Source organism: Ictalurus punctatus, chromosome 28 (genome assembly GCF_001660625.3).
Source record: "Ictalurus punctatus breed USDA103 chromosome 28, Coco_2.0, whole genome shotgun sequence".
NCBI lineage: Eukaryota > Metazoa > Chordata > Actinopteri > Siluriformes > Ictaluridae > Ictalurus > Ictalurus punctatus.
The window spans coordinates 17,870,958-17,894,957 of record NC_030443.2 but is presented as its reverse complement, the minus strand read 5'-3'; the positions used below and the strand labels follow the sequence as shown (position 1 = coordinate 17,894,957).

The window sequence follows — 24,000 nt, the reverse complement described above, 5'->3', positions numbered from 1 at the left end:
GCGAAAACGTTAAGATGAGGGTCGCAACGAGGTGACATATAAGCAACGAACAGGAATTAGAAGACAAAGAGGGCGATACGGCTTCGCAAGGAGGGCCAGAAACAACACTGCAGAAAGAACCGAACCGATAGAGACACAGAACAGGTGAACACTTTAGGGTAGTTGACCGGAGACAGGATTCGAACAGAAATAAAAGCACGTGAAATGAACTCAAAACCAAACAACACGGTGGCGGAAACATCATTTTATTCCATCCCGTGGATGGTGCAGACATTCACGTCGTCATCCGAATTCATGCGATCTTTCTGTCTTTTTTTCGCCCCCACATGCCGTGCAGCTCATCCGCAAAATTAATAGCGAAATTAATGGGAGATGAATTCCGACCTGACTTGTATGCGATTCGTGCTTTCTTTTTCGGTGTGTAATTGTTTTGTTTTGCAATTTTTTTTTTGGGGGGGGCGAAATGCAATTTCCATCCCAGCAATTCGTATTCATGTGTTGACACCAAGTGCAGTATATTAGCACCTGAGCGTGAAAATATGCTCGCGTTCCATTTCAGCATGAACATAATGGCTCATAACTCATTCCCATCGTTGACTTCGCTCTTCTGAGAGAAATCAGGTGATGAATGTGTAATTGCCCATGAAGGCTGCAGACTGCGGAGTACTTCTCCCGTCATTTCGTTTGCCTGTGTTTTATTTGCTATCTAGACACCCATGTATAATAACAGAGAGATGCTTCAGGGAGAACCGGGTGGAATATGAATACCTGAAGGAACCAAGCAGAGATTAAACACATTCAGACACAAATGACTAGCTGTATGTGATTCGCTCTTTGGGGGGTTCTTTACAATCTGGATCAATTAGTTGTCCCAGACTTCCTTACATAAATAAATAAATAAAATCCCAGCCTCGGGTAAGACTACTCACAAAACCTGTTCCTGTGCGAAGTTCTTATATGGAAGGAAATCTGTATGCCTGAGAGTTAATCTAACTCTGCTGTGCCTTCTGCAGTACATCTGTGCCTTGAATTTAAATCTTACTAATCGATTCATCGATTCAGTCGACTCACTGATTCGATCGACTCATTGATTCGTTAAATTAAAAATTCGAAACTTTAAAGGTTCTCCCAGACGGACGACTGAAAATCCGTAAAAGGGTTCTAGATTTAGTTTTGAGTACTCAATGTGTGCAGTCAGCAATGATACAGCGCAAAAGTGACTTCCTGTTGCTTATATGGTGCGTCTAACTGATCAAATAGTCAACACGAGCTAGTTGTACATATGATTCGACAAGCATTCGGGTTCTGCGATCTCACGTTCCTGCACGTTTTTACTTTGCAACACACACCTCATGGCATGTACGGTGAGTGCGTCGATGCGTTAACTCTTTTGGCAGCACGTCTGAGAGCGTTCGGTGACGTTCACGCGCTACGGCAAGAAGACGTGCCGCTTCGTTAATTAGCAGTCATAAACGTTCGGAGAGAAAAGGAGCAACACTGTATGAGTACTTTAAGATGTGCTGGAGAAAGATCCCAGAGGTGTCATCGTATCACTGAAGCCAGAAGTTTGTTCGCGCCGAAGTTTTTAATCACGGTAGGGGCTGGCGGCGTTTCGTAACTTACACCTGGTGAAACTCCTGCAGCTTTCATTGCGGGAAGGAATTTCCTTTTAGGTCAATTAATAAAGCTCGGATGGAATAATTCAGTGGATCTCCCTGTACGTTCTTTTTAAATCCATGTCATAGAAGTGCTTCACGAGCCTGTGAGCGGGCGGAGATAGTCGGAGATACGGCCGTCTTATAGAAAATAGCACTTCTTTTTTTTTTTATAAGCGAACACACCCGAATATTTTGCACGTATCGTATTGTATGTACGGGATATAAGTTTTTTTTTTTTTTTACATTTTTTATTATTCCTGTTATTTGCTATTCGAGTTGTTGAATGAATAAAATAATACTAGTGGTTTTTGTCTATTTTTGTGGTTTGAAGGATAAGCTGACCAAGCACTCATCTGCCACGCTTACAGATCATTTTTGTTTCATTTATAATGTCCATAAATATTAATCCCTCCAATTAAATGGTCCTCTGATGCCCTTTTGAGCATTTCCATGCACTTTCAATGGATCCCACTTCTACACAGCGCTCAAGTTAATAGATATTTCTGATGTCGGAATATCGACGTGTAAAATCTCGGTATTAAATCCTCAGTACACGCATAACGCGTCTCTGAATGCAACTCCGTGTGCCAAAAATACTAAACCTCGGGAGGGAATACAATACATTTAAAGCTGTAGAATAGACATACGTGAGCTTCATATGTTTAGGCAGCTTTCATTAACGTGAGCGAAACGAACGTATAAAAAGAAAACCCATCCAAGTGATTTCATTTTAATCTCGATCGTACAGGGACGCTGCCGAACCAAACCACGATCGTCGCGTGTGCTTTTGTTGGCTTTTTTTTTTTTTTTTTTTTTTTTAATCTTTTCTCTCTGCATGTGTCCCGACCGTTTTCAACTGTTTCAGACTTTTTGAAACCTTTTTATTTTTTTTTTCATCATGGCCATGATTGTGCAGTACAATACAAATCTGGCTCCTTTGTGTTGAAAGAAAGCGTTTTGGTTTTCTCCCGTGATGAAGGCTAAAAAAAAAAAAAAAAAACGATTTTATGGTGTCTAGACAATCGTTTTTTTGGTTTCTGGAGAATGAAAGCATTTTTCCTTTTATGGCTTCAATTTGTCATTGGAGACGTTTTTACGGGTGTCTATTATTTGGATATATATTTTCAGAGCGAGGGGAAAAAGAAAAAAAAAAAAAACAAGCTCGTATGTGATCGGTTTTGAGTTAAAGAAATGCTAGGCCTTCCATTCGCGTCAAAAATTTGTACGATTTGAATATATCTTCCATACAACGTTTGTCCATCGTCTCGACGGTGCCAATAATTATGGACTTGACGGTCAGTCCTTCTTGCTTCTGTGGTAACTCTATCTTGTTCTTTTGTTCATCTTATAATAACATCCTGATGGCACTGTATGCCCTCAATCACACGTTCTAACCCTGTGGTCCCTTCATGGTAACCCATGGTCTTTTCGTTATGTCTTTCTGATTTCTTTACAGTGTCCTGAAGGCTTGCGGCCGATGAAGGACGGATCGGGTTGCTATGACTACTCCGTGGGTACAGACTGTACGGACGGGTTTAATGGTGGCTGTGAGCAACTTTGTCTTCAGCAGCTCGTGGCCCTGCCGGACGATCCCACTTCCAACAATGTGCTCATGTTCTGCGGGTGAGAACGACCAGACACTTTAGGGGTGCATATACTTATGCATCTTCCCAGGCCACATACGTATGAGATACGAGTACACGTTTAATGTCGATATAATAACTTGATATAATAATCCAAAGTAGGGATGTATCGATACCAATACTGGACCACTTGAAAACACATCACGTCATAACCGTGACCTCTGAACTCATACGCACAGACTTATGAGGAGATCTTGAAGGCAGCATAGATGACATAAACCTGGTGTACATCGCCATGTTAATAAGCAGTGGTAGATAAACAAAGCCCACTGAATTTCCTCTCTCCTACACGAAACTAATATCAGAACAAAAAAATGTAATCATACACAACACTTAAGCCCTTCAGACCCGCAGGGCTGTTTACGTCCCGGTATAAATCCGCACCTCATGACTGTGTTTATTACCTCCTGAGAAATGAGAACTTTCCAAATTCTGCAGAGTTCTCTTAAAAAAAAAAAAAAAAGCGACTTTCATTTTGTGCTCAGACTCGACAATCGGTGCTCGCAGCTACATTCGAAATTACATCTTATCTGTAGTCCCATACTGCGCTGTCCTTCTTCAGTGTGCCAGGATGTCTCTACTCACCAAGGCATCTGGCTTCTTTGTGTGTGTGTGTGTGTGTGTGAGCACTCAGGTGTGTGCAGGAATACAAGCTGGCAGCAGACGGACGCTCCTGCCTTCTCCTAGCTGATAACTGCGAAGGCCCCAAGTGCCCTAAACAGGACTCCCGCTTCAATGACACGCTCTTCAGCGAAATGCTGCACGGTTACAACAACAAGACGCAAGAGGTCAACCTGGGTCAGGTGTTTCAGATGACCTTCCGGTAAGCGTTAACGAACTTACGTTCATTACTGCAGCGTTGACGTTTACCTTTTACGAACGGGAAGTGTTCATAGGAATATATAAAACCTCAATTATATATATATATATATATATATATATTTAAAAAAACATACGACATAAACCTATATAAGCAATATAAAGCTGTATAGCTATAAAATGCCTATCCAGGACGTAAAACTTAATGCGTTTTACTTCTTTATTTCTTTATTTTCCTCTGCCGCTCTTTACAGTAATCCCGTCCGATCGGTGTTCCGAATGGAGGGAAATTTGGCACGTAGTGTTATGGGAAGCAGTGAATTCGCTGCCTGTGAATTAAACTGTAAATGTCCTAAATGTTATGGGTAAGAGTCAATCCCAGCACTCTTAAGCCTTTAAAAAGCCATTCCGGCCTCTCTGATAATCAAGACGAACGTTGCGTGTGATCTGAGACCTCTACAATCTCACACGCCGACGGCTTCTGTCTGGCTTTGGCTCAGATCCGGAACTGGGATTTATTCACTGTGTCGTACGGTTTGGACATTTATGTGCTGGATACTGGCGTGGATGCGGCTGTGATTATCCCCGGGAACCATGCTGGTTTATGGAGGCGAAGAAAGCTATGAATCAGAGACAAGTTAAATAGCAGTTAAAAGAAACGGCTAGTTTTATTCATGCTAGTCCTGGAAGCTGGTATTGAAGCAAATAATACATCCATATTCTTAGATGTGTTTTATGGAATATTCTCTATATAGCCTATATATATATATATATATATATATATATATATATATATATATATATATATATATATATATATATATATACACACACATTATAAGTGCACTTGTAATTCATCATAAGTTGGTACTGATTCCTCTTATATATATATATATATATATATATATATATATATATATATATATATATATATATATATATATATAAATCTAATAATACTAATAATAACTCCTCTTAAAGCTCTAATTTCGTGCAAGGAATTACTTCAACATGATTATAAAGGAATGCCTTTATTGGAAATTATAATACTATAAAACGCTAATAAAGTTTTAATATATTCATGTGCATATTCATGATAATACCATGTGTAATAATAATAATAAGAAGAAGAAGAAGAAGAAGAAGAAGAATAAATTTTATTTTAAAGAGCCCCTTTAAAAGCAGCTTCTATAATAATAATAATAATAATAATAATAATAATAATAATAATAATAAATTTTATTTTAAAGAGCCCCTTTAAAAGCAGCTTCTCTTTTCTGTAGACAAAATAAGCAGTGCACAGAAAAAATATATATTCTAAAAGTTAATAATAATAATAATAATAATAATAATAATAATAATAATAATAATAATAATAGACAGCAGTCAAATGCAAGTTTAAAAAAGTAAGTCTTAAGTTGAGCTTTAAAAAATAATCTCCTGTGAATCATTATAAAGCACATGTAGTAATTAACAGTTATAAAACATTTCACATTTAAAACATTACATTACAAACACGTTATTCTTGATTCAATAAATTAATAGATGTGTGTTTTGCCACATTTTTTATTTTATTTTTTTAAAAATAAGTAAATAAATAAATAAATAACCACATCCAAAAATGACAAGGCCACACACATCAATTCATCGAACACACCAAGCTAGATTCCTGTCCCGAGGTCAATTGGCGCTGCTGCTTATATGCGTCCTTGTCGTTCATGTGATGAATCTGGAATGAATTGTAAATAAATACTGCAGTAAAATCTACCCCTTAACAAGGAATATAACTCATTCGGTTTACTTAACGACCTTTGAAATGTTGTCATGGTTGTTAATAAACGCTGCTTTATAATCATTCACAGGCCATAATTAGTTAATGTTGTTCAGTACGTCACGTGGTATTATAACGATAGTGTTACCGCATGATTATACGTTAACAAAGACTCATTTACTGCACATTATTAGCGCTTTATGAGCCATAAAAATGCTCACAAAGCACCGTTTATTAACTCGTAAAAGAATTATAAGCAGAGCTCGGGTGACGTGGATGCAAGACTCGTCGAATGAAACGCTCTTGCTAATAACGTCACTGAACGTACTGTAAGCTTTAAAGATGTGTGTGCTTGTAGCCAGGGACAGAATACAACTTAAGAGCAAAACAGATCAGAATGCACCAGTAAATTCCTGTGACGTTGTGCTGGTCGTGGAAGGAAACAGTATAAAGGATAACTCAAGGCTAGATTAGCGCTAGCTTGGGCTAGTAATATTGCTAATACAGGTAGCTTTCTGGATGAATCACATCGATTAACCTGTGCATATTAGAAGTACCTTGGTCAGTAGAGACGTGATAAAGCACGGCCATGAAGCTCAATATGTTTCAGAATGTGCTTGGACTCAGCTAAAACATTTGCCTTTCAATTTCACGTTGAACGAGAGAGATGAAGCCGAGCGAAAGTAAACGCAGCGCATTCCTCACGAGAACGCCGTTTTCTAAGCAGTCTGGAAAGGAACTGGTAATAGACTGAGCTATTTAGCGCTCGTCAAATGCCAGGTGATTTGCTTGGATCATCTACAAGATGATCCGTTCCGAAAGAAAACCCGGGAAATTAAGCAAGCAAAGAAACCGTTTAAAGGAATAATCCAGAAGGAATAAATGCCGTCGATGCTAAATATACAGTTCCGTCAACGATTAGCACTCCGAGCGTCCGGTTTCAGGTTCTCGGATCGCTCTAATTAAGGCAACGGACAGGGTATAAACACTGAGAAAGGTTTCGGAGGTTGTTGAAGTCCTCGGGACTTGCGACACACAGCACTTTGTCGCTTCGCGCTCTTTAAATTGTCAGCGAAAGTGGAACTGACCCTGGTACATCCGTTATCGTCCCGGGCGGGCCGTCCTCGCCGACTCACGCGCTGATAAAAGCTATCGAGTTATTTCCAGTGAGTCTTCAACCTTGGTCCAGACACACACACACACACACACACACACACACACACACACACGCACACCCCGACACACATCTGTCACAGTTTCATTTCTCATTTGAACAGATCACTGCTCGTTCTGCTTTTTATTTGGACAGATTGCACCGGCGACGTCGAAGCACTGCATTCTCATCAGAAAGCTCGACACGTTTGGTTGTTTTGTTCGGGTTTATTAATAACCCGGGCTTCAGTGTGGAGAAAGATGAACGTTGCGGGATTAGAGAATGCATTCTGTTGTATTATGGAGATGTTTGTCTGGAAGTTTGGAGCTAAATGTAGGCCATGGAGTTGGTGGAGAAACACACCGCGATAGAGCATGTTTAACCCTAGAGACGTCTAGAACCGTCACAGCCTCGTCTTTCGTCGAGGTTTCGTTTGTACCCTTTTCTGGCTATAAGCTTCAGGATCTTATAACTTGAAATCGAATTGGCTTTTCTGTGTATATACGTTTCGTTTCGGATGAAAAACACACTAAAAGTGTGTCACGACCTCCTCTTTCGCTGGAAAGACACTTTTCTGTACACTTTTCTGGCCGAAAGCTTCAGGATCTTGTCTTTGCAAATTGTTCAAATTTATCTCCTTTGATTTGTATTTTTTTCTGTTTTGTAAAAACGTTAAGGAGTCCCTTGTGGCCAAAGTTGAGAGCACACGTTAATTATTAGCCAGTCAGCTTCCAATAAGTTTTAATCCCTCCAAGACTGGAAATCTTCAACTGTCCAGTTTTGAGTCTGTGCCCGTGATCGCCTTAGATTCCTGTTCTCGGCCGACAGGACCGGAACCTGATGCGATCTTCTGCTGTTGTAGCTCATCCACCTCAAGGTTGAATGTTTTATGCATGCTGAGATGCCTTTCTGCTCACCACGGTTGTAAAGCGTGACTGTTTGAGTTGCTTTGAAGCGTCCTTCCCGGTAGATCGAAGCGATCCAGCCATTCTCATCGGCCCTCTCTCATCGGCAAGGCGTTTCCGCTTACAGAAACCGTCGCTCGTTCGATGTTTTTTGTTTTCCGCGGCATTCCGTGTAAACTCTACAAACGGTTGTGTGTGAAAATCCCAGGAGGTCAGCACTTTCTGAAATACTCAAAACCCAGCCCGTCTGATACCCACAACCACGCCACGAGAACATCCCCATTCTGACGTTTGATGTGAACATTAACTGAGGCTGTGGACCTGTATTTGCGTCATTTATTTATTTATTTATTTATTTATTTATTTATCGCATCGCTCTGCGGCCACACGATTGGCTGGTTGAATGTACAGGTGTTCCTAATCCTTTTTTTCCTTTTTTTTATAAATAAATAAATACATAAATAAATAAATAAATCTCACCATTCAGGGCTTCTGTAGCTATAAGAAATGTTGAAGAGCCTCACAGCTGGGGGATTTTATTTCTCGACGCGGCGCTCGTGGTTTGATGAATGACTGATCCTTATTGACTGGACCTGTGAGGGAGCATCATTTCCCTTCCATGGTGCTCACTTTGCCCTTTTCAGGGCCATGGAAAAAATCAGGAAAGATGAGTGTCATCCATCAAGCGATGACGACTCGTGTCCCTGTACGGGTTCGGTCCAATCTGAAACTGATCTGCAAGACGACATGAGGAGACATAGACGAGCCTCGGTGCTCAATATGCACTCGAGTACACGCTTTTCTCACAGCAAAGACATGACACAAGGAGACAAAAAAAAGAACCTGGCGAATAGCACTCCCTCTTTCAAAATGAAATAACACCTCAGAATACAACTCAGAAAGGAACTATCCGGTCTAACGGTCCGGCTAACGACAAAAGCAGACGGGTTTTTCTTTTCTTTCGTCCTTTCTTTTCTTTCGCTGCACTTAAACATCTCTGAATAGAAAAAAAAAACAACAACAACCAAAAAACCCTCGTCCTAAATGTCTGACACATCTGGATTTCACACAAATTAGCCGTTCGAAATGTAGAGTGTACAGAGATGTCCGGATATTTTCTTTAGGATCCGTTAATGACGTTTGGAAAGATGAATATAACGGGATTAGCGAAATCGCTCGGTCGTATTGTTGTAGTATGCAGGTGTTCGGAAGATGTCTGTAGGCCATGAATCCAGTAAAGAGAGGCGGTGGTTAACGTCCTGTGTGTCAAAACACCTGCGAATTTGACGACATGTTCAGAAAAGCGTGAGCGAAAAATAACACCTCCTATTAGCATTTCTAGCTGAAAACGGCAGAATACGGAGTACGGTCGACGCACGTAGATTCCGTAGCGTTTAAAATCTATCGTAATAAAGGTATAAGGCGCTATAGGTATTGTTATGATTGTTTACCCTAATGCGTTCCACTTTAGAGTAGGGTGTATTACGCGTTATGACTGGTTAATAAGTACTGTACATGGTTTAATTGCAATGTGAGCGGAGCCAGAGAAAAGTTGGTGAAGTAGAGACAAGTAGAGAGAGAGAGAGAGAGAGAGAGAGAGAGAGAGAGAGAGAGAGAGAGAGAGAGAGAGCAGCCTGAGGCAATAATATTAACTAGAAAGCTTTCAGAATATCTCGACACAGTGCCGAGGACGAGGGAGGTCTGGTTAGCGCGCTCGAGCGAAACACTTTCTCCTAGAACTAAAACCATTTATTTATTTATTTATTTATTTATTTATTTACACGTATTTATCCAGTGAAAGCCTGAGAGCGCCGGAGTTGATCACGTGACGTGGCATATTACCGCGAAAACGCCAACCGAGAAAGAGATAGAATCACTAATGTTTTGACCTTGACAGAATGTTATGAATATGCAAATTAACAGGCCCCGTATTTGCATACAGATACCTGTTAGCTCTTAGATGGGGAAAATCGTCAACTCGATGATGCCTTAACGTTAATTATTTTCCCATAAGGGCGCGTCTCGAACTGTTTTATTCCGCCAATAACACGCGACGTTCCGTTCCGTTCCGTTCTTTTTTTTTTTTTTTTTTTTTTAAAGAATGGGTCGCGATTTTTATCCGATCGTAGCTCTATCTAATGTTGTGGAACGTCCGCGAAGCGAGCTAGCTCCCGTGATCACAACGACGCCGTCGATCGTAGCAAAAGCTCGGCTGACGCCTGAGACTTTCGGCATTTCGTTCCCGAAAGGATTCCGTCCTAAAAAAAAGAATAATGAATAATTGAATAAATTATAAATGTTTTATTACGTTTAAGGATTCTTAAACTCCTGAGATCTCCCCGTCCACTGTTACAAATTTTCTGCCATGAGCGCGGTATTTACCTCACTACAGTGATGGGTTTCACCCCACCGGGACACTGATTTATTTATTGCCCTCCTTTTATACGGACAGTTCCTCTGGAGCAAGGCCCGGTTAAGTGTTTTGCTCAAGGAGACGATGGCAGAAGCAGGTGAGATCGTATTAGTAGCTTCATGGACAGCTTCCCTGCATTCCCTGTGAGTCTATTCTGCTCCCAAGGCCTTTTTTTTTTATAATCACACACCAGCCAGGAGAGAACTCCTCAAGGACTGGATTTTAGTCCACAGCCAAAGCAGCAGAAATGCTGGTCTGAGTCTGATTTAATTCCCAACACACACACACACACAGTCGGGGATGCTGTGGGTGTTGTGTGTAATTAGACTGTTGGTCGTAAGCAAAGGCTTATGCAGCCGGCTGATAATAAATTTTTTTTAAAAAGTCCTCTAGGAAGCACTGAATCATTACGGGACTGGAAATCCACATGAGCACGTGCCGCATAAATTAACCGTGGTGTGTTTAATTTGAATAAATTAGCGCATGTGCATGTCGGTTTGACCGTTTCAGATCAGCGCATATGTCGCAGATTCACGTGACAAACACTGCGGTCACCGAACTCGCACACGGGTGTTGTGAAACGTTTCAAACCGAAACCGAGTGATCTGGGGCCTGGAGGAAAAAATCAATAAAAAAGATAGCGCATTAAACCTCATTTAAAATGTTGAGATAGCGCTGAAAAGTTATTACATACGTCACACGATGGGATGAGAGCCAATCGGATTTCAGTATGCAAATGAATGCGGCTAGTTTGTTGTTCTTCCTTAAAGGTGGAAAAAAAAGTCTCGAGGATTTTTGAGTTGGTTGAAAATTACCCGAGGGTTACAATCATTAAATCTTTGGGTGATAAACTATTTATAAAGTGTTATAGAGTTATATATATATATACATACACACACACACATATTCACAATAATTCTGCAATATGAACATGTATTCATTTATTATTATTTGTTGCTCACCGTCTATTGTTAACTGTGCAATAATCCATTTATGTATATAAACAAGGTGTTACTCATCACCTACTACTTTTATTCTTATTTTTCAGTTCCTATTGTGTATATATATACATATATTAGGCATTTTTTTTTAAATTCTATTCCTATTTAATGTGTATTCTTTCTTATCTGTTTTTTTTTGTGTAATTGAGCTGCTGTAACGAGGGAATTTCCCCCAGTGTGGGATCGATAAAATTGATCTTAATCTTAATTCTTAATCTTACAATGTCTACAAATAGGTTTAATCATCATATATTTGGTTTATTGTGATCTTATCATAGGAAATATTAGATAGACGTGAACACTGAAGTCTTACCGGAGTATATTCTCCAGAAGAAGTTAGTTTAAGGTCAAAGTCAAATGAAAACTGCAGTACTGCTGAGACCAGACTCTGTGTGTGTGTGTGTGTGTGTGTGTGTGTGTGTGTGTGTGTGTGTTCATGTTGCTGTGGTCAGTCGTGGAGGGATTAGTGCAGATTGAATGCCGAAGCATCAGAGAGCACTAGCATGTGGACCTAAGTCCCTCCGTCGAGGACAAAAACGGTGCATGACTATTAATTAGCAATTACAATATTTACGTCTGACATTAATCAAACGAATCACTCTTCATTTTGTATCCGTCCATTACTCTTATTTTCCTCACATTTAGTGCCAAACGGTAAAGTTTGCCATGTAGTCGATCCTGATCTTAGCTAACCCTAAAAAAAAAAAATAAAAAAAAATAAAAAAAAGCGATATTTTTCAAACAGTTAGCCTGGATTTTTGGAAAATGAACAAAATTCATTTAAAAAGAGCATTTTTACTAAGCATCCGCTCTCCACCCACACGCTGACCGTCCGCTCATGCTGCGAATCTTTAACTCGCACCGATGTGTGCCAATTACCCTGACCCGTTAATCGTTTTCATATGCTGCAGTGTCGTTTCGTGTGGGCTTTCTGCATGATTGAGGAACTTTTTCAGTGCCTGAAGGACTGCGACGTGGCTAAATTCAGTTATAAACGTGACAGCGACGGGAGGCAGGGTGTAATTAGACTGCTGGCTTATGCAGCAGGGAAGAAAAATACAAGCCTGGAGGAAGCGCTGAATCGATATGAGACTGGAAAACGAAATGAGAACGTGGCGTTTAAGTTAAACTGAATCAAGGCACACACTGTACATAGCTCTAAAAGACTTGGGGGCATGCTGTTAAAGGAAACTAACCAGCGAGAGCGTGGTGTGATGATGTGGAGTTACTCTTACCACCCTGAAGTTTCTCAAAACAGCTTATCTGTTTATAGTACAGGTAGTGCTGTGGAACGTCCAGGAAAGAAGTTAGTTCGTGTTATTACTTCCATTATAGCAGCTATAAAGCGTTGTTCCCTCACCAGCCTCTCTTTAAAAACTTTAATAATCAGATTATTACAAAAGCGCTGACGCTGGAGACTCCTTCCATAAATCTGTGTTGGTTTTTACTGTAGATATTCAATTCGATTCAATTTTATCTGTATAGCGCTTTTAATAACGGACGATGTCTCAAAGCAGCTTTACAGAAACGTATAAACACAGGGTAGAGATTTTAAGCGTGTGAATTTATCCCTATTGGGCGAGACGGTGGTGACGGCGGTGAGGGAAAAACTCCCTGAGATGATACGAGGAAGAAACCTTGAGAGGAACCGGACTCAGAAGGGAACCCGTAATCATCTGGGTCACGACGGATAGTGTGAAAGTAAAGGAAAGATCATTACGGTTTTATATGAAGTCTGTGTGTTGAACTAGTCCACCGTTCACTAAAGGAGACCCGAGTGTAAAACCGCATGTGGTAATCGCAGTCCTGACGCCATCGCAGCAACCGTCGTCCCAGCAACCACAGCGAGAACGTCCATGTGGAATTGACGTCCAAAACCGTTTCCATGGTACTTCAAGCGGTACCGTCCTCAGCGATGTCCAGGCTGAGTCCAGTTGATGATCGCTCCATCCAGAAGTAGGGCATCGGGATGGATCAGGCAGGTCCGGAGAGCCGAAAAGATCAGGATCACTGGCATCTCCATGAAATCGAGATACGATCACATAATAGAACGAGCGCTTTAATATAACCCTTTGACTTGCTGTCACATGACTGTCAGAGTTGTTGTTGGAGAACGTTAATCTCTTACCGATCAGAATCCAGAATTCGACGTTATTCAAAAAAAGCAATCCGAGACAGTCGAGACAGATCGTGTAATCCGATCTAGTCATTCAAATCGGTAGAAAGTAATGGAGGAAGAAGTTAGAGCGTGTCTGTGGTAGCTGCAATGGCTGAGCTACATTATTGGTAGTTTTAGCAATACACACATCATACACAGGAGGTGCTGTTTCACCGTTTAGTCACCATTTTGTCATTCGTAGCTGTCGTTCCCAGCTTTTTTTGTGCGAGCATGGCTAAAACTAAATCAGCATATTAACATGCGAACATGATAACGACGAAAAAGTCTAGGGTTAGGGGTAGGGTTAGGGTAAGTATTCAAATGAACCACAACGGCACGATACGATGTCAAATCTCCACACATGTTACAGACATTAGAATAGATTCCACTTATAATAGTTTTTCACTTCAAGCCGAAACACCGATAAAACCCCGGCTTTATTCAGTCAAACAGTTCGTTCCTGTTCAGTTTTCCTTCCCGTTAATACTGTATGCTGTATAATTATTTAGCTAGTCTGCGATTATCTCTTGCCGTGCACGGAGACTCTTATTTTTAATTAATTGGACATTACGGAACAGACGTATGCATTCGACATCGTCTATCGGGACTCCGACGTGCAAATTTATATCCGTTTCATTCAGATCGTTATTCCACTCGGTTTAGCAATTAAGCACTTCCGTTTCTGCACGAGTGATGATTGCAGCCTAGAAATAAATAAACAAACAAACAAACAAACAAAGATATTTTTAATTTACTGTGAATTCTGTGAATGCTAAACTGAGTTCAGTACCCCCTAGGAAAATGAAAATTTCTGCCATACCACCTGTTTCCCTTTCGTCTCTCTCTCTCTCTCTCTCTCTCTCTCTCTCTCTCTCTCTCTCTCTCTCTCTCTCTCTCTCTCTCTCTTGCTCTCTCTCTTTATCTATTAAGTCACCTGTTGTTTTCTGTCTCTCTCTCTACTTCGGCGTGTGTCTCGGTTGATAATATCCAAGGTCGCAGCTCTTGGCATTTGCTATCAGCTCTCTGCGGTCTACCTCGATATAATAGAAGTGAAATCACATTTAATTAGAGCATTCATTCCAGTCAGTGACACACAGATGCGCGAATGTAATTTTTATCAAATTTGTCCATGCAAAACAGAACAAGTATTGCGCTCAGCGTGAGGGCCTTCGGGCCACGTCGTAGCCATCTTCATTCATCAGCACCGATAACGTGTTTCGCAACGAGACTTCGGGGGAGAGAAAAGTGTGTGTGTTTGTTTGTTTGTTTTGTGTATTAAGCTGCCAGACACAACGACCTCTCTGTCTGTCTGGTTATCAAGCTTTTTTTTTTTTTAATTTTGATGAACTAAAGGTTCATTTGCTGAGATCCATTATGCCCCATTAAAGTTCTGGCTCGTGATATAAATTCTATTTAGCAGCACGACAACATCTAGAGCACTCTATTCATTACGGCCAGACGCGTTTACGTACCGTTTTGTCACGACACGTCGGGCGGGTTGGATGCCAGTGCAGGTTTAATTGAACAAAACAAAAGTACAAGCATAAACGCAAGCATTAAACACATAAAGCATGAACTATGAAAACTAGGCGGAGGAAAACAGGAACAAAGGAACGAGACGAATGCAAGACGGACTGTTCGGTGCAAAACGCGACGTATATAGCGAAGCCGGTTATGTATAACTCATATGCGTGATATAAAATAAATCTGAAAATGAAGTATGGCTTAAATAAACTGTTTATTGTTATCGTTGACGTTTTATTCAGGAATAAGCGTTTAGAAATCACAGGCTTCGTTAGACTTAGACATGATATCGTAAACATTTAAATGTCAGATGTAAGTAGGGAGTAAAGACAGCACGCCATGTTGTGCAGTTATAGGAAAATAATCAAAAAAATGAGGTGGTGTGATGAGGTACAACCTCCTAAAACGGCTCGTCCCGGAGCGTTTATCCGTCTTATACCGCAGCGATTATTCAACTTTTTTATTCATTAACAAATGACACACCATACCCTATGCAGGATCACATCTCTAACATAAGCAGATTAACAATGCAATCATGATTGATTTCGTACCAGGAAAGGGTTTTACTAATCCTGAAAGTCACTTCCTGAACGGCGCAAAGTAAAACGAACGAAAAGCAGGTGTGAAATTTGCGGACGTCTATGTCTGCCAGAGGTCTGTTTCAGATTTGAAATCGTTCGCAGTACTGCATTTATATAAACTGTGAAAAGGGGTTTTATTCAGACATGCCTTGTGCACTATTTCTATTCTGCACTCATATTTCGATGCATTTCACAGCCTTTAATTGGTGTCGTATCACAAGTCCTTCTTCCCTTCTTGTCACGGCTTTCAAGAACCGACCGCACGTGTAAAACCCTCGTTTACACACCTCGTCACGCAATTCATTCTTTCTACGAGACGCAACAAAGAGCTCACAGTCCTCTACTGGTCATTTTAGGAACTGCGCACCGCTAAACGAACAACCGGTTCCCGTCAGCAACACTTTATACGGTGGACTCTTTTAAATCGCGGCTCGTCTTTCGGCAGCCGTGTTTACACGCTAGCGTATCGTGCTTGGCCTCCATGATCGCCCCAGCAGCTGGTTAACGGTGAGATGAGATCGTTGGACGTTACTTTTTAGCGTAATAAAAGTTCTGGATGGACGTTGAGATTGGGTCAGTCACGCCTGACCCTAATGGCTGGCCACTTTACCAGCTGTGAATGGACAGACGAGTGAAGGAAAGAATAGAGGATGAGATCTTGAGGTGAAAGTGTAGGAGAGAGAAATGAGGAAAGACTGAAAGAAGATATAAGGAATATTTCGGTTAAAGTAAAAAAAGAAAAAGAAAAAAAGAATGAATATATTATTAGAACATGTCGGAGTCATTAGCGTAGAGGACTCGGCTCGTGTTCGTATTCTCCAAACACGTTCAAGGTCTTTTTAATTGTTCTGTTATTTTTCATTTGCACCCCATGGTGCCATTACGTTCTGACAAATGAGCTATGTCTCAAAAGAGAGAGAGAAAAATGATCAAAGAGAGCGAGACAAACTTCCGTGCCTCGTCTGTAAACGTGCGATGTATTATTTAATAATGTGCTGTACGAATTAATAGACCTGACCCGAGCTAATTAGCAATTTTATTACGTTATTAGAAGTACAGTTCTAGTGGGAGCAAAAAAAAAAAAAAAAAAACTGAAGCAAAAGAAACCCGGTGTTTTTAGGTGTTCGTCCTGACCCTGTACTCGCGCTGCAAACAGCTAGCTAGCTAACAGAATAGCAAAGAATTTTGACATCATTTTCAACATCAAATGCTGCTCTGATGACATCCGACTATTGATGCCACTTTAACTAGCTAGCGAGCTAGTCAGCTAGCAACTTAACCTAGTACATCATCCTTGGAATTAGCTAGTCGCTAAAACATCCGTTGCAAAAAAAAAAAAAAACAAAGTAGGAACGGATAAATAAATAAATAAATAAATAAAAATATACAGAGCACTGAAGTCGAATCGTTAGTGTAAATTGATCGTTATAGTGTCTTCGTTGGTTCCAGATAGTTCAATGCCATAAGTGACATTCTACGTGACGGTCCTGACCCTGTACTAGCACTGCGGCTAGCTAGTAAAGACAACGCGCAGTGTACGCTTATGTGAACGTCCTCGACCAGCGTCATCCGCTTAGAACATGTCCCATCCGCAATACGGATAGATTTTCTAGCCGTTAGCCCGTACGGTTAAGTTTCGCCGTCTCCACGACCGTGAGTTGAGCATCACGCTACGGCGAGAACGTTTTGACACTGACAGAAGAATTGTTCGGTGTAAAGCCGGGTATATATAATCTCACGCCCACGCATATTGTATATAACGATTATAATCTGCCTTAAAAGAGCGTGAGCGGCTAGAGAATCAAATACTATACATAATGCATTTGAGAACTCGATGCCAGTCTAACACACTCAGCAACTTTGCACAAACGCAGCAGAGTCAATCAGCATCGACTCCCTGTGCTCGGCTATAAATCCTAATACCCCGATCTTAGAACCAACTCCGCGCAGTGCTTGACTAGCACTTAATCAGTGTCTAATCTGTTTACTTTCACATTCCATTGTGCCTTGATAAACTGCGCACTCGAAGTGTTTGCCTACTAAAGTAAACACTCCATTGTTTGAGCTGAGTATAAATTACGGCACCCCGGCGCTGCCCTAACAACTCTTTAATTCATAATTCAGGCCTTGTTGTGCTTTATGAACATGATAAAGTGGGCGAGCTCCTTGGCTGGCTGCGCCGTGCTACTCCGGGGTGACATTGCAGCTTTATCACACTGTAGCGGCGACTCTCGCTTGCTCATTACGCATGCACTCTTCAAGCAACAGATATTAAAGCTGCTGAGATTATTGCTCATATTTGGCCTCTCTGTATCCCGTGCCAGCTCTTATAAATCTCTGCCTTTAAGGCTCAGGGAATGGAAGGAAGCTTGCGCTTTCAAGGGCAAAACAAGAGTGGAGATGGTAGAAAGAGATAGCCGGGCAGGAACGCTGGCCGACGTGGGCTGCGTCTGGTATCGCTCTGAAAGGAAAAGCGTGTAATGGGTTTGGGCACTGATAGCTGGACACCAGAGGAAGCTGAGGTTTCCTGGATATTAAAATAAATGGAGGTCATAAATGTTTCCTGTGGGTCACTGAAGTCCTTTTCGTGCCTCGTAGGATTGGACTTTTATTTCTCAAATCGTCACCTCTTAGTCATTTCGCGCCGTTAGCTTCGCACTGGAGCTACAATAAACGTTGTAGCGTTACAGGGGCCGCCATTTTGGCCAACTAGAATCACTTTATACACACGATCTGGGATCGTTTCGCTCCCTTCGCTATACCTCCGAAAGTCTGAATTGTATCAGAGAGCAAAGCTTAGAACGAGATCTTAGGATATTACGCAATACCCAGCAGACCGAAGTGCACAGTATACCTACACCTGGACAAATTGGTAGCCCGGGTGCCCGGGAAACGCAGATAATGTATTTTGGCTCAATTAGAAAAATCTTCTCAGACTCTTGAGACTCGAATAACATGCGTACATGACGAGAGGACAGCACAGGAGCTTACAGCGGAAATGTCCGCTAAAGATAAATATGATATAACGTTTCATCACCAGAGAAAAGGAGGGACATTTCGACAGTAGTTGCTTTTAAGCTTATTTATTTGGACGTCCCGGCAGGCATGAAGTGGGACAGGAATGCACATCGGAGCTTTCAGGGTTTTCAGGGCAGGCTAATGAATTTATGATCGGTCCGCCCGTGAATGTGGGCTTAATTGTTGTGTAAGCGTAGCCTCGTCTGATTTCGTCTGTAATATGAGTCAGCGCTCTGAAGGGTATGTTTAGTCTAGAAACGAGTTTGTTTACAGACAGAATATCATCTCTGCATGTACTGTACGTGCTGGCATAAACACAAACACACACACACATTTTTTTTATGCTAATCTGTAGTGCTGTAGTGCTAAACCTATTTGATGCATCTTGTCATTTTTAAACAGTTTATTTATTTATTAATTTATCTCATTCAGCCTTCCTCTCTCTCTCTCTCTCTCTCTCTCTCTCGCACACACACACACACACACGCTCGAAACTAATCAAATATTTCAAATACATTCGGAAACCTTCAGTGCTGTTCGGAAGGCCTGTTTTTCATGCTAACGTCGTGCGAGACAGCTGTGTTTCTCTGTGTGTCGGTATTAACGGCACCTCCGCTATCCGGTCTTTGGATCTAAAATACACAAGCGGTGTATTTGTTACGGGGGAAAAAAAAGACACTCGTTGAGAGGAGAGACCCATCTGCTCTTTGGCAATCCAACACAGGACTGATAATTTGAGTCAAAGGCGCAAGCGAACATTTCATTCTCGGCTTGTCTCCGGCAATATGGCCGACCAACTGGATATGTTCCTGCCAATAGAGAGGTGTCAAAGCGATGAAGGGCCATGTTGTATCTTTCGCGCCAATCGCACTGTGTCTGTCACGGAGCGTGTGTGTGTGTGTGTGTGTGTGTGTGTGTGTGTGTGTGTGTGTGTGTGTGTGTGTGTGTGTGTGTGTGTGTGTGTTAGAGGCGGGATGACAGAAGCTGTGAGACTTCATTGCATCTACAAGATAGAGGCCGTTCTCACACTGACAGCTGCTCGCCTCCTATAATAAAACAGCAGGGCAAATAACAGCAGTCTGTGCTAATTAATTAACACTCCGGTATTAACTAGCTGTCAGTGTTTAACAAAGTAATGGCAGGATTATAGGTAGTTTAATGAGTGATTAGACGAGAGTGTTGACATCTCTAACAGGAAGCGGATGTTGATGGTCAAAAGCAGATTTCTAACCCTGCATTCTTCTATCCATCCATCCTAATTGTTCATTCATCTGTATTATTCTGCCAATCATCTGTCAGTTTAACTTTCCATTCATTAAGCCATCCATTCATCCATTCATCCTTCTATACACACACCCAGACACATCCATACATGCGTTTCTCATTCCAATAATCCAAGGTTGCATCCAACCATCCAATCCGTCTATCCAACAATACATCCATCCAATCTCTCTATCTAACAATCCATCCATCCATACATACATACATTTATCCATCAAACCATCCATCCATCCATCAATTCATTCATTCACCCAGCTCCACAGTTGATAAAACCTTCCACCCAACCAATCTGTACTTCCACCCATCCATCTATTCTTCCATGCGTCATTCTATTAATCCACACACGCATGGGTCATTCCATTTGTACAAAGGATTGCATCAATTCACCCAACAGCCCATTCGTCCATCCGTCCATCCATTCATCCATCCACAAAAGTCTTATCCCCTTATTCAACCATATCTATCATCACCATATCATCTATTATTAAACGTATCCATCCATGGTCTACCAAACCATCCATTCATCAGTTTATCCATCCATCTATCCTAACAGGCCCAAGTGATACTTCCACTCAAATTATCCATACATCCACGCACCCATTGATTTAACTATCCATCTATCCCTCCATCCATCCATTTATCCATTAATCATTATATTCATCCACACATGCATTTCTAATTCCATTCATACAAGGGGTTGCATCCATCTACCCAACATGCTCTTCATCCATTCATCCACCATAAAACTGTTCCACTTATTCGTCCATAGATCTTTTGCCTGTTCATACATCAGTAAACTCATCCATCCATCCATCCATCCATCCATCTATCTATCAACCATAAAATTATGGAGTTATATCCAGTCAAGTGTATTAACCCAACCATTCATCCTTCCATTCATCTACTCATCCATCCATCCTGCTCATCTGCATGCCATCATTACTTTCACTAACCCACTTCTGTTTTCTCCACCGCTCGCTTTATCACTTTTTTCACAAGGGAAAACTTTTCCTCTTGGCTCATGGTACAGACTAATCATGGCCTAATAACAGCACTGTCACTCGTAGAACACTTCACACTGAGACCTCATTTCTGTAAAATGACCCAGCTAGTACAAGACGACAGGACTGAGATTCCCAGAAGCAAGTTCCCAGGCATGTGTAAGCAAACATCTATTTTTTTAGAGCGCGTCGCGTACGACAAGGATGTCAGAGCCCCGAGGACGGACGAGACAAATCGGAGCGCTTTGGTTTCGCAGGATTCTGTGGGAGGACTCTGGGTTCAATATTTCAACACAACGAATACGCAAGTTCATGCCACGGTTCTGAAAGCGTATTTGAATTCATAACGAGGAGTCGCGGTTACGAATCCTGTCTCGCCGACAATTCTGAAGGACGCACTTACCAAAATCTACGCCGTATCCGAGGGACCGTTTGAAGACCTGAGCAGATATGAATGAATTCCTTGTGCTTTGCAGAATATTTATATTCAACACGTTTTGAGTCAGGAGAAAAATGAGATGTAAAGTGGGCAGATGCGAAGGTGGATTATTATATTCGAGTGTCAACATGAGGCAGGTTAAGAGACAATAAAAATATTCTTGCGTGTGTGTTGGAATTGGAAACTTTTCATCATTGGCTGAAGAGATTTTGGAAACGTTTCAGTGTTCACATCATAAAATGCTGGATTTTTTTTTCTTCATCCATGCAGACGTTAAATGCTTAAACAGTCATAATATTTACTTGTACATTATTAGTGTTTAACACTGGTATGAGTCACAATTGTTTTTTGGAAGAAAAATGAAAAACGCATGTCTTATAGAAACATCATTCCTGTAAAATGTATCTTAAGATCAGAATTTCATGCTTATTGTTTATTGGCGTTTTCTAAGTCCATGGATCAAATGTGGCCTGCAGGTCTTTTACATTTTGGATTGCATGAATTTGTATCATGTCCATCATGTACAGTACATCCACCCACACTGTCTGTCCGTCATATATCATGGCTTTAAAGTTCACAGAGTGCACAAAGTGGAAGTAGAGCTAGAAGTCTCGAGTCCGAGCTCAAGACGGTTTCTCTGTTGATTTCTGTTCTTGATGCACTTTATACCCAACCCATCCATACATCCACCCATCCATCCAGACTTCCATCACTCATTCTATTCAGGATTGCATCCATCCACCCAACAGCTTATGCATCCATTCATCCATCCATCCATCCATCCGTCCATCCATCTGTCCACCCAACAGCCTATGCATCCATCCGTCCATCCATCTGTCCACCCAACAGCCTATGCATCCATCCATCCATCCGTACATCCATCCATCCATCCACCCATGTATCCAAACTTCCATTAATTATTCTATTCAGGATTGCATCCATCCACCCAACAGCCTATGCATCCATCCATCCATCCATCCATCCATCTATCCACCCAACAGCCTATGGATCCATCCAACAGCCTATCCATACATCCACCCATCCATCCAGACTTCCATCAATCATTCTATTCAGGATTGCATCCATCCACCCAACAGCCTATGCATCCATCCATCCATCCATCCATCCATCCATCCATCCATCCATCCATCTGTCCACCCAACAGCCTATGCATTCATCCATCCATCCATCCATCCATCCATCTGTCCACCCAACAGCCTATGCATCCATCCATACATCCATCCATACATCCATCCATCCATTCATCCATCCACCCATGTATCCAGACTTCCATTAATTATTCAATTCAGGATTGCATCCATCCACCCAACAGCCTATCCAACCATCCATCCATCCATCCATCAATTCACACCTATATCCTATCACCTTATTCAACCATACTGTAAATCTTTTGCCTATAAATATATTCATCCATCATTAAACTAATCCATCTATCTATATATCATCCATAAATTCCTCATTCATTCATTCATCCAGCCATCCATTTGTCCACTAAACCATCCATCCATCAATTCCTCCATCCGTCTCTTCTGTCAGTCACCCATATCCCCAGCTGATATCCCCATCCAAACTATCTTTACATCAATCCAAGTTGAGAGACAATAAAAAAAAATATTCTTGGGTGTGGCATTTAGAGCTGGACTTGTGTTAGACACTGGTCTCGAATCGAGAGTTTGTAAAAATGATGCTCATTTGCTTTTCTCGTGCACAATGTTTGCCAAGAAGTAATCCCTCCTTCTGCAAAACAGCCAGCTAGTTGAGGTTGAACAGGATTTGATGGACTTGATTTTGACTCTTGAGTCTGACTCAGTCAATCTCGGCTAGTCCTGGTCTTGGACTTGCCAGTGACAGTGTTCACTTCAGTTAAAGAGCAGGGTTTCAGTGCATCTTTGAGGAATTAAATTCAGTGGGGAAAAATGCACCAGGGTCTTTGTGTGTCTTTACAGATTGAAACTGGTTAAAAGGTGTCCGGCGTTAATTGTCTTTGGATGTAACGATTGGCTATAAATGCCGACCTTGATATAAACATATGTCAGTGTTAAAGCTTTTATATGTGTTATGTAACCCACTGCTTTCAGTCATTATGAGAAAACAATTTTAGTGTTAGTGAGCCATTTGGACCGTAGATATTGACCTACAGAAATGTTTAAACAAGATGTTGACAGAGAGCGAAGACAAGCAAATTGGGAAGAACTTTGCACTGGCGTTTATTTTCCATTTATTATCAAGCTCAAAAGTTTGCACTCCCCTTTGCTTTAGTTTATTTCTTTATTGGAAAGTGCTGCATTACAGCATCTATATGGTGGAGGTGGAGGGAGGCCTGACCATTACTATTCCACAAAATTCCACCTGTATCCTACATTGAAAAATCCTATTCTTATTGTTTCACATTTTTGCTACTAGTCATAATGAAGGAACACTAATAACACCTAAGCTAAAATCTTATTGCTTTCAGTGTCTTTAGTTAGGGGTGTGCAAACTTTTGCACTCAGCGGCATGCTGGGGAAATAACTTTACATACAGCGGTGTTAGGTTCTGGACTTTTATGATATGATATATATACAGTAAAAGTAAAGACTGGGATACTCGACACTCGCTCAACTATGAGCTGGAA

The 24,000-nt window shown here is 41.2% G+C and overlaps 1 protein-coding gene across 2 annotated transcripts in view; it reads left to right on the top strand.

Moving 5' to 3' along the window:
- Positions 1-24,000, top strand: part of LOC108260352 (astrotactin-2) — a 345,742-nt gene that overhangs the window by 251,426 nt on the left and 70,316 nt on the right. For both annotated transcript variants that reach the window (XM_017460589.3, XM_053676996.1), the window contains exons 12-13: positions 3,115-3,281; positions 3,936-4,124. In XM_017460589.3, the coding sequence (XP_017316078.1) occupies positions 3,115-3,281; positions 3,936-4,124 (356 nt within the window). The remainder of the gene's footprint in view (positions 1-3,114; positions 3,282-3,935; positions 4,125-24,000) is intronic.